Source organism: Procambarus clarkii, chromosome 44, assembly GCF_040958095.1.
Source record: "Procambarus clarkii isolate CNS0578487 chromosome 44, FALCON_Pclarkii_2.0, whole genome shotgun sequence".
Lineage (NCBI taxonomy): Eukaryota > Metazoa > Arthropoda > Malacostraca > Decapoda > Cambaridae > Procambarus > Procambarus clarkii.
In genome coordinates this window covers 19,530,722-19,547,289 of record NC_091193.1, presented here as the reverse complement: position 1 = coordinate 19,547,289, position 16,568 = coordinate 19,530,722, and the positions used below count along the sequence as shown (strand labels likewise).

Genomic DNA, 16,568 nt, shown 5'->3' with positions numbered 1-16,568 from the left:
AAATAGGTAGGAGGATTTTGTGTACAGCACCCCCCTTCCTCAATCATTATGCACACAGCATTCGTGTACATATGCAAGTTACTTGCATATTTAAGTACAAAAAACTATTTACAGTATTATCAATTTATTGGACTTTTCTTGTATTCTCATAGGAATGAATCCATAGTATTCTTTTCAACAAAACTATAAATTACAAAACATCAAATAACATCATAATATTTAATGGAGTGGTAATGGACATTTGCATTCTTATTTCAGTCACTGGTTTACAAGATACCCAAACAAAACAGGGGCAGTATATATTAACAATGAACAAGTTATCTGTAGCCAAGCTTTGGTTACATAAGATCATGTTTAGCAACTTCTGTAAGATTATTTTATGAAATAAACTTTTCATTTCCCAAAAAGGCATAAGGGACAATATTTTGCAAATGGCAGTAAAAAAATTATGGCAATAAAGAAAGCATTAAAACTGATTTATAATTTCCTGTACTATAATTATATATCCATGGCAGTACTTTAATATTCTATCAGGAACAATAAAGCAGTGAAAATGTTTTTTCAAAACCTATAAGAATTCATCCTTAATGACAATAACAAATGCGCAAATTTTCAGATTTTCTTACCGTAATGACTGAACACAAATTGGAGGAAGGATAATGGACCTGTTAGATGCAAGGGAGAGGAGTGGTTTGGTCTACTTATCATTTGCATAGTACAGGCCATGTTATGCATCTAATTAAATGTCTCATATATACATTGCTATCTACTCATTGTATCAGATCACACAGGAGTATAACTTAGGAATATTTCTTAAAATTCAGAGATGGGGAAGAATTGTAGTGTATCAAACAGTTGGCTTTCAACAAAATTACACTATATTTACCTTCATAAAATTCACAAGGAAAAGTGTGAAGGTATATATAGACAAAGCTTCACAATTTTTAAAATGCTTAAGACAAAGATGTGAACTTGGCATTAAAAAATACCAGAAAAATGTAAATTCCAATATGAAACAATGTCTCCTAGCTTTAAAAAACTCTTGCACTTTCAAAACCCATGAAAGATTGTAACTTCAAGTCCATTCTATGAATTGCAATGTCCAGAAACTGACCTAAGGCAATAGCTGGTCAAATAGAGGAAGCATAGAAACATGAAATTAAACAGAAGAATTTTTTTCAATTCACAACATAGGAATGCAACTATTGATTCACGGGAGAAGAATATTCTTGTAAAACAAAGGTTCCTGTGTACAGATCATGTAAATTGATTCTTTGGCATGTAAAGACAATATACATGAGCATAGTTAACCTCTTCAACTTCTGCATAACAGATTTTCCATCGAGACATATGCATCCATCACAGACATACAACAACCAGCCAGAGTTGGAAACTAAGAATATATAATTTGTATAGAGGTTGACAAGTAAGGACTTTCTGCGACTGCCTGTCCGAATAATAGTGTTTTACTATTCGCAACCGTATAGTCCGCAGAAATGAGTAAATCAAGAAATTAGGACAAACTGCTGGTCTGGTTATCAAGATTTAAGCACAATACTCTTAATGCTCAGGTGTAGTTCCATAGCACTTGTGGGTGAGGAGTGAACCCTAAGCCAAGTTTAATACCCACAAATATTAAAAAAAAAAAAAAATTTAAGTGATATATTTCTTGCCTCTGATGTATTAATGCCCCATTTGTAAGCATGAAAAAAAAATAAAAAATAAAGCCATCTTAAATTTCCCAAACACCTAACTTCTAATGAACAATGTTTGAATTACAAGCTCCAAGATGTTTCACGTGAAACTCAAGGATACCATAGCATGTTCATTAGATTAACATTAAAAATAACAATGCAATTAATATCACAGTTTGTAAAATGGGATCAGCTTTTAATTATGCCAGGGGCTTGTACATTTGCAACAGACTATAAAATTCTTCAGGACATTGAAAGATAACCTTTGATCACTAACTTTGTGGTAGAGATAACTGATAATGTTCGAGCTTCCACTGACCCACAAAGGCTTTAGGTTCACACATGACTATCCTACCCTCACAAGTGGAACTCCAACATCATATACCTTGGATTTGGCAATTCCACACAATGCTAGATTCAGGTTTAAGCCCTGAATGTTTACACTTCACTGACTTGATCAAACATATATGGTATACTATTTTCAGTTAGGATATGGAAAAGTTACTGAAGGCAACTGTAATGACTTCATAATAGATGAATAGAAATTACTGAACCATGATATTAGTCACCTGAAGAAAATCAGCTTGCATACAAGTTTATAAATGTGTAATTATAGCAGTTGTTAAAATATGACTGGTTGCATGTCACTGATATTTCCAGAGGACACTAAAAGCTTGGTTCACTTGGTTCTTTTAGGCACTGTATACACTTAATCCTAAGAATTCTTGTATTTTTTTCAGGTCGTCTTCAAATTAAAATTGAGGCAACATAAGCAAGGTCAGCAATATCAACTTATGCCATTCTCTTCAAGTATATTTTAACGTAAATAGCAACACTTTTGGAAATCTTCACCCCTTCCCACAAAAAAAAGTAAAAATAAAAATAAAAAAATAATATCACACAGAAAACACAGACTAACAAGGAACAGACTAATGGGTTCTATGGTATGGGAAAATGAAGTTAATGACAACCACATTTTTTAATAACTAGGTAGCCTCTTAACATTTCTTAGCCACCACTTTTCATTGTAAACTGTGTGTTTCAAAAGTCAGTTATCACATAAGGCAACACTATCAATGGATCATCCTGGTAGCCTTTTCTGACAGTTACTTCGTGCCACTCTCTGAACTTGCCGTCCATATCAAAATTACCATTCTGACAATCTAGATTAGTTGTATGAAGTGTATTTATCGCCTCTGGAGAAATTTTTTCAGATTTTCGCACTAATTTTTCAATTTCATCCTCAGATTCACTTTGTTCATTGCCACTATAATTTTCAGCTTTCTGTTCCTGTACATAAATTTGTTCTTCGGGATCATCCCATACAATACTAGAAGCGTCAATTGGAGGAAGGCGGGCTAAAATCTCTTCAGCAGTTTCATGAGCCATAACACCAAGAAGATCAAGGTTACTTGGTGTCATGATAGGTAAAGGGAGATCTGTAGGCCCAAGTGGTGGAGAGACTGGGGCACTTGTGGATCCTCTGGCTTCTGTTTCTGAAGATATTGAGCCTCTATCCTCATCACCAACACCAACAAAGTCATCGAATGCAGGGCCTGGTTGTGAACTGAGGAAGCGCTGCAAATGGTCCATTTTATTACGTGTGACTACTGCATTATCAGTCGCTCTACCCATACCAAGTGTTGCTCCAGGACCAGGTAAGTCCCGCACATGTTGTTCTTCCAATTTTGTTGCTCTTTCTGCCAATTTACTATCACCTTTTCGTTCAGCAAGTTCTGCAACAATTTGAGAAGTTGTTTTCACTTTGGAGGCTTTAGTGGTTATTGGAAGGGCAGCCATTTTCTGGAGAAGGAGGTCTGGGGTATTTGTAGGAAGAGGCATTTCATTAATGTTTAGTTTTCTCTTTGAAATGGCATTCGAATTAGCTATTCGTCTCATTTTACTACTATCACTACCTCCACTAGTAATTTTAGAAGTACAGTCATTGCTAATTACACTGGAAAAACTGTCTCTACTGTCATCATCGAAACCATTCGTCACATTATTTCTAGGTCGCTTGGCAACAGGAATATCACTACTAGAGTCTTCCTCATCTTTTCTTAATCTTTTGTTAGCTGTATTAGTTTTTGCTACATTTTCAGTTCCTGGAGCATAGGAAGAAGCATCTGCTCTGGGTGGCTGCCGCATATTGAGATTGACTGAAGGAGAATGAGGGCGGGACCGTGGGCGAGCATGTGTTGCTAAAGGGGGTGTTATAGTTGGTGAAACAGCCACCAGAGCAGGGCACATCCCTGGACTCAATACACGTCCCCGAGGTAAGGCAGGAGATGTGGGCTTAAGTGGGCGGGATGAGTGGGCAGTGGTTAGGGTAGGGGAAGCTGTGCGAGTCCTTTGGACCAAGGTGGAGGGAGTGGTGGGGGCAGACATTCCTGGACTTGTGTTGCCACTGGACGGTAAGGAAGATGGTGAGGTTGGAGGATGCCCATTACCTGCCCCTTTTGCACCCAACCCACCAGACCCCGTCCCGCCAGGTCCAGGTCCTGGCCCAGCTGCCCCATTTACTCCATCTGCCAGCACTTCTTTACGCCACTTGCGCACTAGATCCTTGGAACGCCGATAAAGCTCTTGATGGTTTGTCTTTCGACGAATATTGTTGATATGACGTCCTAGTCGGGTGGACTGCAAATATAAAACATTGAATCAGAACAGATATAACAAAATTAATAAAAGTTTTGAGATGTTTTTTGAAGATGTATGCTAAGATGAATGCCACTGCTACACTCGCTTTCTGATTCCGATAATACTAACGGGCAATGAATACAGAGGGAATGTGTCTTGCGTGTGGTGTGTCTCTTGCATGTACTTGCCTAGTTGTGCTTGCAGGGGACGAGCTCTGGCTCTTTGGTCCCGTCTCTCGACTATCAATCAACTGTTGTACAGATTCCTGAGCCTACTGGGTTCTATCATATCTACATTTGAAACTGCATAGTCTGCCTCCACCACATCACTGCCTAAAGCATTCTATCTGTTAATTACTCTGACACTGAAAAAGTTCTTTCTAATGTCCCTGTGGCTCATTTGGGTACTCTATTTCCACCTCTGTCCCGGTGTTCGCATACCACCCATGTTAAACAGTATCTTTATCTACCCTGTCAATTCCTCTGAGAATTTTGTAGGTAGTGATCATGTCTTCCCTAGCTCTTGTGTCTTCCAGTGTCGTGAGGTTCAGTTCCAGTAATCTTTCCTCATACAGTAGCTCATTCCTCTCAGTTCGGGGACTAGCCTGGTGGCATACCTCCGAACCTTTTCTAACTTCATTTTGTGTTTGACTAGCTGTGGACTTCAGGGTTGGAGTCGCATATTCCAGTATTGGTCTGACATATGAGGTATACAAAGTTCCGAATGATTCCTTACACAAGTTTCTGAAGGCAGTTATGTTTGCCAGCCTTGCATATGCCACTGTCTTGTGTGTGGTGTGTGTCTTGCATGTAGTTTGTGTCTTGGTTGTGCCTGTGCTGTGTGCACACCAGTATTGTCTAAGCCCATACTGTTTATGCCCGTATATTGTAAGCTCATATTATGTATACTTGTATTGTGTAATACCCTAGGTGTAATAATATCTAGTATCTTATTGTCAAAGCCCGCATTGTCTAAGCCCATACTGTTTATGCCTGTATATTTTAAGCCTATATTGTGTATACCTGTAGTGTAATAACCTAAGTGGAGTTACAGAATGAGAGCTATATTTGTGGAGTCTTTTTCTTTCCAGTACACTAGTTATATGAACATTTGAAACTCTTGGCATCCACCACCACCTCACTTAACTCCTTCCAACCATCTAACACACTGTTTGCAAAAGATGACCTAATATTTTTTTGCCATTTTTGTTCCCTTAGCTGGAATCTACAACTTCTTTTTCTAGGAGTTGCAGGTTTCAAGAATTCCAGTTAATTTTGTCGATTCCTTTTGCTATTTTGTATTTAGTGATCATATCGCCTCTATTTCTTGTATACAGTATTCTGGTTTTGGCATATTTAATGCCTTTAGCTTCTCCTCTTAGCACTTGTTTTCCAGTTTGTTTATGCGATTGTCGAGATATGGGCACCATACAACAGTTGCATCTTCCAATTTTGGTCTCATAAAAGTCACGAAAAGCTTCTTTAATACTACAATCCATGTATTTAAACGGCGATTCTGAAATTGGAAAGCATAGCATATGCTCATCATACACTGTCCTTTATGTGGTCCTCTGGTGACAGTCTACTACTGTATTCAGAACCCCAAGATCTTTTTCGTAAAACTAATGCCTTTCCAGATAATTTGTAGATTGTATGCAACCTATTTCTCCTATTCCACATTCCATAACATGGCATTTATACACCCCGAATTCCATTTGCTACCTGTTGCTCCATACAGGGCATCTTTAAGGGCATGACAATTGTCTAAGCCTCATTCTATCCAGTACCTTAGCAACATTAGTAAACATGTTCAAATAGTTCTGAATGCCTTCTGATAGATCATGTATTTTCTCTCTCTCTCTCTCTCACACACACACAAATAGTACTGTAATTGGAATTGATAAAACCGGTAGGAAAGATTTCCCGAGACCTGGAACTTCAAGAACAAGAGGTCAGATTTAAACTAACTAAACAAAGATGCAGGACAAATATGAGAAAATTCACTTTTGCAGACAGAGTGGTAGACAGTTGGAACAAGTTAATTGAGAAGATGGTGGAGGCCAAAATCGTCAGTAGCTTCAAAGTGTTATATGACAGTGCTGGGTAGATGGGACACCATGAGCGTAGCTCTCATCTTGTAACTACACTTAGGTAATAACACACATGAGTGGGGCAGAGGGGGGGAAGGGTAATTATCAAAAGAACACAACTAGCCAGGAAGACTATGTAGCACAAAATGTGTATTTATCTAAGTACTATATAGTTACAGGATAAGAGCTATGCTTGAGGTGTCCTATCTTCCCAGCACTGTCATCTAATGCTTCGAACCTACCGACGACCTTGGCCTCTACCACTTTCTTGCTAAACTTGTTCCAACCATCTACCACTGTTTGCAAAAAAGAGAACTATCCAATATTTTTCTTGGCACCTTTGTTTTCTTAGCTTGAATCTGTATCCTCTTGTTCTTGAGATTGCCAGCTTCAGGAATTTCCTCATCAATTTGGTCAATTCTCATTATTATTTTCCAAGTAGTGATCATTTGCCTTTTTTTCTTCCATCTTTTCATTTTGTATAGTTAAACCATCTAGCCTTTCTTCATAACTCGTTTTTCAGTTCCAGAAGTCATTTTGTAGTATGCCTTTACACCTTTGTAGAAAAGGGGAAGTATTTAAATCATAGAGAGACTTTAAGGTACCAGTAAAGATGGCATCTTCATATGAATTACAGGTAGAAGTTCCTGCAAAGGATATAAATGACATGTTGCAAGCTTAATTCAAAATAAGAAAAGTGCTCATTGTCTGAGTGGGCAGATTGACATGCTCTCACAGGTCAAGAGTGTCAGTGTTCTTTAGTTGTATGGTCAAGGTGGAGAGAATAGATAAAGAATAAAGAAAAAATCTGAATATTTCTGTAATAGATTTTTATTTTTTAAGAATTCATAAAATTCCAGTAAACAACACTGAGGATTCAGTGGTGTACAGAACAGAGCTAAACAAAATATGCCTGTAAATACCAGGTTCATTAAGATGCTAAGATGCTGAAGGACTTGTTTCAGTCCTATTGTTATTGCGATCCAATGCAATGAAAAATACACGCAACAATAAAATTCTGGTTGAGCAAAAACATCATACCCAAATTTTTATCTTATTTAAAAAAAAAAATAAACAACCACATTCTATCTGAACCCCTCGGGACTGAGACTGAATGGATAACGTGTGTTCGGATAACTAGTTAGTCATCCTGTAAAGCTAGAAGGAAAAAATTGTCAATTTTGATGCAGAAATTCAAGTGTTTTGTTTGTACTCGCCAATATATGTTCTGATCTGCTTGTTAACCATGTTCCATCGACTATAATCTTCAATGTGTTGACCAAACCACACACTAGAAAGTGAAGTGACGACGACATTTCGGTCCGTCCTGGACCATTCTCAAGTCGACTGTGAGATCGACATTCACAATTGACTTGAGAATGGAACAGGACAGACCGAAACGTCGTCGACCCTTCACTTTCTAGTGTGTGGTTTGGTCAACATATTTCAGTCACATTATTGTGACTCCTCGTCTGCGTATAACCTTCAAGTTATTTAGATAAAAAGGGTGGTCGTGGACGATGATAGTATTAGGTTGACTGTAGTGGAGATCAATGGTGATGAGGTAACCTCAGCAGACTGCCTTTTACCATGTACTCTAATGTACCTAATGCCATGGCAGAGTTTAAAGCTCTTGAGCCATCCATTAGTGTATGAACACTGCTCAAGTGGTGCTGTGTACAGTCACTGGGCAAACTTGTTTCATCTTTATTGCACATTTTTATTCAGACTGCCTATCCCACCAGTTAACCAAACAAACCCCAATCGAATAACAGGCATTCATACAGCACGTGGCCGACTGCATCCAGATGCAATAAAGGCCCTTTGCTGTAAAAAGGCTCCAGCATTAACCCCTTCCCTACCCCTCTCTCTCCCCCCCCTCTCTCTCTCAGCTTCTAGTGTGGTTGATTATTAAATGAAAGATTGTTGGCACCCTAGATCTAGGAGCAGGATGCTTTTCCACCAAAACAAGTCTACAATATCTGATTATCATAAAATCATGTTTAGCACCACTTAATTAAATGTTGATGTGTGTGCTATTGAAACTGAAGTTACAATATCTTATCCTGTAGTGTAACTATACCACAGTCAATTGGACTGGTTGGTACAGCGATTGCCCTGCTTCATAAATTGGTGTTCAATTTCTGAATGTTCAAGTGGATGGGCACCATTCCATCCCTCCATCCTATCCTAGCTCATCCTCCGAGTGTGCTATATGGTCATATCGACTTGGTGCCTTCTCATAACTAATTTAGCTAACCTGTTACAGTCTCATCAGTTTCATGAATGAGGAACAGATTTGGTTCCTTTGGGTCCCTGCAATAAAAAGTTAATGCTTTTGGCTTAATAATACTTTCTTTGGTCCTAATAATTGTATGATCTCATATGGTAGTGCAAGCTAAATTTAGCTCGCAAAGGAGCTATGATAAATTTATTTAGGAAATGTGTATTCAGAACCCCATGCAGTCTAAAAAAGTTTGCAGCATAGGTAGGCCAGCCATAGATATCTGGCCATTTTCCACCCGACATCTATTCCTCCCATGTGGCACCTCTGTCTAGGCTAATTCTAGTACAAATTTATGGAGTTTTGCACCTGTTATGAGAGTTGTTCGCTAATCCAAACCAATTTAACATTATTACATTAAATCAGAACAAGTGAATAAAATTTATGTTAATTTATGTAACTGGCAATGCCACTGGCACATACATACTTATACCATTTGAAATGGTGGTTGGTCATGAAACACACTAGTGTACTGTATGTCTAAGAATATGTACACCAAGAGTTTAATTTAGTCTTGAACTCTGTTCAAACTAAAATATATTTGTGGTTAGTCAGTAAGCACACTGTAGTATAGATGTTAAAGCGCTAGTCTGTTTGCCTCGCACCTTTCATGCACGACCACCTAGGTTCAAACCCTAGGCAGGCTGGTACGACTCAACACCATTCCTTAAACCGTTCACCCAGGAGTAACCATCAACAACTTTGAGAACCTGGATGTAAAATGGCTGGCAAATCGTGTTCCAAGGAAAACAGCCCACGAGATTGGGCAGTTAAGCCTTCACCACTGATACAATCACACTGATCAACACATACCCACCACAGAGACGGCCCGGCCTCACTGGGAGCTAGCACACATCGCGTGCCAGCCACAGGCTAAAGGCCCACGCAGGTTGCAACCCTGCAAACAATTAAAACAAAACAAATAAGCTAGTGGTGGCTTTAATAACCCATGAGGTTGATAATCTTTAGCCAAACAAAACCAATCTGTGGCCTGTTGTTCGCTTAACTCCACCTTACTACACATTGGAAACTTCTTGCCCTGCCTTGTGGATGGAAATTTGAACATTTGTAATTGACATAACATCCTGTGAACAGTGAGTGAACTTATTATTCAATTATGCATAAAAAGATTAAGTGGAATTGGACAGAAATACCCAATTCAATGCTGTGGATGATTTGTCTGTGCTGCTATTCCCTTGGATTTACTCTGCATTTTGTGGACACCATGGAACTAATCCAAAATCGAATTCAAAACAAAGATAAAATTGTAGTGGAAACACCTGGTTGTCATAGTAAAAGTGACTACTTCAGGAGCAGTGTTGGATGTGTTATGGTATGGTTGTGAGGTGTTGCTTTCATTTATGTTTTATTGTTAATGCATCAGAACATCCAGGATAAGAAATGATTCGAGGCCAAGCCCCAGTTTTAATTTTGATATTTTTGAAGTTATAAGATAACTGCCACCTCTCCCCCCCTTTCCCATCATTCTAACCTAATGTGAAATAACTATGCATTCTTTTATTTAATCTAAATTTGTGTTATTTAAAGTGATTATTTGATATACTGTATTATACTGTATTTTATAAAACCAATCACGTTTTTAAGACCGAAGTTTCCTTCCTACCTGGACAGGTACACTGCTATATTTTTGTGAGGTACAATACCAAATAATTATTCCACACTGTACAGTATACCTATGACTTACATGTGGTAAGATTTAAGTCTTTTTTCTATTCACCAAGTCTGGCCTAGAATCGGGCATTCTTGCTGCTTGCTTGGCCTATAATGCTATCTGTTCTTTCAGCTATCACAGCACCTAGGTAACTCCAGGAGCAGCTTATCAATTTCTTTGTTTAGTGCTTATGATTGTTATTCCAACAATATTTCAAATATTTGCTTGCAGGAAGTTGAACAGTCATGGACCTTCGATACTCATACGTTTTACAATTGTGCCTATGGTATGAGGTATGAATGACTCGATAGAAATCTGAATTAGGAATTCCTTTATGGGAGATGGGACAGGCATGACTGGCTTTTTTTTTTTTTTTAGCAGTGGTGCCCACAAGCTCATTCGAGGTAACACCAACATAACTGAATTTTGCTGGGTACCTAGCTACGTTAAATCTGTTAAAAATGAGAATGAGAGACAGCCAGCATTGGATTTAAACACCACAGAATGGGATAAGCAGCAGCTAGTGGATAACATACAAAATTGCATATAGGTATGCCATGAAAATGCAAGTCTCGGGAAGGGGGAGGGGGGGAGGAAAGGCATTACATATGGGTTCAATCAAGAAAAACTAGGTATGCAACAGCATAGGCAGACTGATCCTTTGTAACAGAGCAGTAGTGCATGAATAGCAGGACAAATTTGCAAGGATAAAAGTATTTCAGAACAGAATGAGGGGTATAAGCATTCAATGAGCAGCTCAGGGACTAGCCAAATTTCACTAGTGGGATCCCCCAAGAAGGCAAGGTAGGAACAATTCATGGAAAAATATTGCTTCACTAGATGTTAGACCATGTCAAACTGTACACTGTACAACATTTCACCAGATGTAAGGATGAGTCTGTCCACTAGAGGTATCTGGGGTACAGAAAAGCCATGTTATGAAAAATTATTTAAGCACTTTTTGGATATTTTTTTGTAATTTTATTGTTATCTGCATAGGCCTTGCTATAATTGTATTTATATTTTTTCACAAGTGTGTAGTTCTAATATCTAAAAAAATATTAAGATCTGGTACGGAGTATGGATCTTTTGACAGTATCCAAGTATCAGTATTTATCACAAGAAGATACTAGTCAAAATATTGGTATTATGCTATTTCTCTATTTAGAACATTTTTTTATTTAATTTATTTGGTAAAATAATGTGGAAGAGTTGATGTCACTAGGAAAGAGAAGCAGAACAGTTGAGAGGGATGGTTAATGATGGTGCCAAGTGAGGAAGTTTGCCAGCAGACAATGCAATACAACCCACACCCACCACCACCCACACTGTTACATAATGCAAATTTCGTGTTATTTATAACTGCAGGCATTACAAAACTATGTATTGTTTGCTTTACATTATTAATGATAAAAAGCAACATTGGGGGATGGGTTGATTATGTGAAAATATTAAAAGCAGCAGCTGTAAAAGGGGGAATTTTGGGTAGCTGTAACAACTTTGGTTCCTTGCACACACTACTGAACAAGGGCTAAACAAACATGTAAAGAGCTACACGAAATTTATTGATAAGTGTGTACAAGCCCAAACAGGAAAGGTGATTTACTCAGTATTGTCAGAAAAACTAGACTGGCATATTTTCAAGACTTTCTGGTCGGCCTCCTTTAATCTAATTATATTGCAGGACCACAAATAACACTACAGTGCAGTACAATACTTCCCCCTTCCTCTCAATCAGATGAGGTAGCATAGACCAGGAATTAGGCAGGATGGTACTGTGTGTCCTGGGTATGCTGTGAAAGCCTCCATGTCAACACCACCTATCCCTGTCATCATCATGTGTCAAAGGGCTCAAATCTGGAGACAACTTTTAGGTGGGGGTAAAATGAACAGCAGGTAATTCTGCAGGAGGGCTTTCCCTTGGTGGTGGAGGCCAAGTTGGAATGTGATGCTATGGGTAAAAGAACGTGGGGAGCAGCAGCAGAGACAGACAGGGCTGGAATGGCATCAAAATGTGTTACCTTTACACGATTGACACGATTGAGAAAACCACTCTCGTATACCACCCCTTCCGTGAAGGTATGGTGTCAGGAAGACCTGTTTGCCAGAAATGTGTAGGTTGGACCAAATACAAGGTCAGGGGCTGAGAACTTGCCATCTAGTTTACTTGCCGAACGGATACCAAGGACCAAAAGAAGGTCGTCAATCCAAGTGGATGGGTCTGGCTGTGCCACCAGCGTTGATGGTGAAACGATTCAACGATCATGTCAGTCTGAGGATGATAGGATGTGGTGTGGTTTGTGTGGTTCCCAGGAACTGCAGCAGTTTCTGCCGTAAGTGTGATTCAAGTTGTAACAAATGATTTTTACAGGTATTAATAAATTAACATACAGAGTTGAATCTAGCACGACAGGAAACTGGCATCAGGGAGTCTATCACTAGACACTGTAAATTCACACCTTTAGTGTGCTAAGTTGTACCATGATCCAGTAAGTCAGGTTTTGTGGGCTATATCTAATGACCAGATACAACTAGGCAAGTACAACTAGACGAGTAGTAAAACTGCTAATTGTATAACTTTTGTGGGGTTGCATCCTGAGGAAGGTCAGTAAGTAAGTAATTATCAAAAGAAGGCACCAAACCGGGAAGGCTATGTAGCACCATCAAATACGCAAAATAATCAGAGGTGGAAGGTCAGTAATTCAACCCTGGAGTGACCTTGATTTAAGCCTAATATACATATATACACTGACTGCCTATCCCCTGACACAGTAGATTATTATTATTATTATTAATCATTATTAATAAAATTGTATGCCTGTGTGTAATTACGTACATTACACTTTATGCACATTGTTATAAGTGTACTTACAACTCTACTTAGTTTTTATGAAAGACCAATAGATTCTATAGGAAAGATATGACTGGTTTGACTATCTGGACCAAAAAGAGGTTTTTAACAGTCCCACACAAGCAGTTGTTTTGGAAACTGGAACACGCTGGATGGGAGACAGGGAAACTTCTGACATGGATGAAAAATTTTCTAACTGGCAAAGATGAGGGCAGTAATTGGAGGCAATGGTTCTGACTGGATGAGTCACTAGTGGAGTCCCGTAGGGTTCACTTCTTGCACCAGTAATGTTCAACATCTACATAAACAATCTACCAGAAGAAATAGAGAATAATATGAACATGTTTGTGGATGATGCTAACATATTGGGGAATATAGGAGACAGACGATGGTCATGCCCTTCAAATTGATCTAGCTAAAGTAAGTGCTTGGATGTGGCAAGTGGAATTCAATATGAATAATGCCATGTTATGGAATGTGAAATCTGAGAAAATAGACCACACACAAATTATGTGGAAAGGAATTAAATAACTAACAAAGAAAGAGATCTAGGCATGGTTTTGGATAGCAAACTGTCACCAGATGAACACACAGAACATTGTGTGAAGAGCGTCACTTTCTAACTTCAGACTCGTTATTTATTAATTGGATGGTGAAATACTGAAGAAACTATTCATGACTTTTCTGAGACCAAAATTTGAACATGCAGCAGTTGTATGGTGCCCATATCTCAAGAAGCACATAAATAAACTGGAATAGGTGCAAAGGCATACTATAAAAGGGATTCCAGAACTGAAAAAAAATTAATTACAAGAAGACTTGAGGCTTCAAATATGCCAAACCTAGAAGATAAAAGAAAAAGAGATGATATGATCTCCACTTACAAAATAATAACAGTAATCTACAAATTAACAGAGGAATTCTTGAAACCAGCAACTTCAAGAACAAGAGGACACAGATTCAAGCTCGGGAAACAAAGGTGCCAAATAAATATTGTTTTCTTTTGCAAACAGTGGTAGATGGTTGGAACAAGTTAAGTGAGAAAGTTGTGGAGGCCAAAATTGGCGATAGTTTCAAAGCATTACATACACTACAAAGAATACTGGGAAGATGCGACACTACGAGCATAGCTCTCATCCCAAATGTAAATAGGCAGGTTAACTATTCTTGAGATTCATAACAAAATCATGAAACTTTCCAGGATACTGTTTCTAAATGACACTACAGTACTGGGCATATTTTCTGGCCTCAGGACACGAGAACTGAAAATTCAGTACGCTGTTCAAGTAATTAAACCCATCCATCTGTAGGCATTATAATAGTTCTAAATGCCCCCACCGGTGGTTGTGATGTTGCAAACAACAGTACCCTAAGCATCCATAGGCATTAGAGCAAGTGTTTAAATACAGTATTTTGATGCAGCTTTTGTTAGTTAATTTCCAAAAGTCACTCAAGGTATGCCTGCACCTCCTTTTTGTTAATATGGTTCTATAATTAATCTGCTACTAGTGGGGATACATAACCCAATAACAAAAGATATCCTGCTTGTATATTATTGTGATATTCACGTGTCAAATGTTTCAAGCAAATATGTAAACGCATTCTCAAGACACTGCAACATAATGACAACAATTTTTCCCATTTTCCCATTACATACCACTATAATGGATGATTAAAAAATTCTGAAATTAACTTACAGTATTTCATTTTATGCACTGTAATGCCATAATTTATAAGAATTTAAAATAAAATTACTCTATATGACAATTAACAATTATTTACTTTGTTAACAGTGACAGTAATGAAGCTTTATCATCAAAATATTAAATAATTGAGAAACATTTATATAACAGAGTAACTAGATGCTTTATATGTAAATTACTTGCATGAGAAATACACTAACAATACAATTTAACAAAAATTAACTGTAGTCGGTAACAATAATACTTCACCTGTTGAGCATCACCTTCAATACATGATATAATTTCCACTTACCCATGAATAAAATATTTGCTCAAGAAAAAAGCAGCTTAATAAAATCCTCACCTCCAGGACCTCCTTTGTAATAGGTGTCCTCTCCAGCTTGCTGATGAGGTCCAGGCAGGCTGCCATATCTGTGACCTGCAAGTATTTTCAGTCATTAGTTTCTTCACCAGCATGCAATAACCATACCTTGGATTTCAGCTATATAATAATCTGCATTATCATAACATTTTCAGTAAAGAAGACATTGAACAAAGATGATGAATCAATGAGAAAATCAGGAGACATGAAGAGGATTCTTCGGAGTTCCCAGAGCAGATTCAAATCCTCCTCACAGTAATAACCGATTTTCTCAAAGAAGATATTCTTAAGTACCTGCTTGTTATTCCAACTAACTGCAATTAAAAAAAATACTAACTTACCCTAAATGCATAAATGCTCCGACCCTCTCAAAAAGGCTCGCTTGCTCTTGCTCTCTCTCCCCCCCTCCCTCTCTCTCATTCTCCCCCCCCCCTCCCTCTCTCTCTCTCTCTCTCTCTCTCTCTCTCTCTCTCTCTCTCTCTCTCTCTCTCTCTCTCTCTCTCTCTCTCTCTCTCTCTCTCTCTCTCTCTCTCTCTCTCTCTCTATCTCTTTCTCTCCCCCCTCTCTCTCCTCCTTCCTCTCTCTCTCATTCTCTCTCCTCCTTCCTCTCTCTCTCATTCTCCCCCCCCTCTCTCTCATTCTCTCCCCCCCCTCCCTCTCTCTCTCTCTCTCATTCTCTCCCCCCCTCCCTCTCTCTCTCTCTCTCATTCTCTCCCCCCCTCCCTCCCTCTCTCTCTCTCATTCTCTCCCTCCCCCTCTCTCTCTCTCTCTCATTCTCCCCCCCTCTCTCATTCTCATTCTCCCCCCCCTCTCTCATTCTCATTCTCCCCCCCCTCTCTCTCTCATTCTCTCCCCCTCTCTCTCTCATTCTCTCCCCCTCTCTCTCTCTCATTCTCTCCCCCTCTCTCTCTCATTCTCTCCCCCCCTCTCTCTCTCATTCTCTCCCCCCCTCTCTCTCTCTCATTCTCTCCCCCCCTCTCTCTCTCTCATTCTCTCCCCCCCCCTCTCTCTCATTCTCCCCCCCCTCTCTCTCTCTCATTCTCCCCCCCCCTCTCTCTCTCATTCTCCCCCCCCCTCTCTCTCTCATTCTCTCCCCCCCCTCTCTCTCATTCTCTCCCCCCCCTCCCTCTCTCTCTCTCTCTCATTCTCTCCCCCCCTCCCTCTCTCTCTCTCTCTCATTCTCTCCCCCCCTCCCTCTCTCTCTCTCTCTCATTCTCTCCCTCCCCCTCTCTCTCTCTCTCTCTCTCATTCTCCCCCCCCTCTCTCATTCTCAT

General features: G+C 39.1%; 1 protein-coding gene across 4 annotated transcripts in view; it reads right to left on the bottom strand.

Annotated features, from left to right (window-relative positions):
* Window positions 1–107: 107 nt before the first annotated feature.
* The window catches only part of LOC123745315 (mucin-5AC), a 26,038-nt gene continuing 9,577 nt past the window's right edge, over window positions 108–16,568 (bottom strand). For 2 of the 4 annotated variants that reach the window (XM_045725737.2, XM_069300743.1), the window contains exons 2-3: window positions 15,226–15,351; window positions 108–4,334 (exon numbers count right to left, since the gene is read on the bottom strand). In XM_045725737.2, coding sequence (XP_045581693.1) covers window positions 2,736–4,334; window positions 15,226–15,351 — 1,725 coding nt within the window. In that variant the 3' untranslated portion in view covers window positions 108–2,735. The remainder of the gene's footprint in view (window positions 4,335–15,225; window positions 15,352–16,568) is intronic. The other 2 variants (XM_045725738.2, XM_069300744.1) reach the window with 1 other exon arrangement.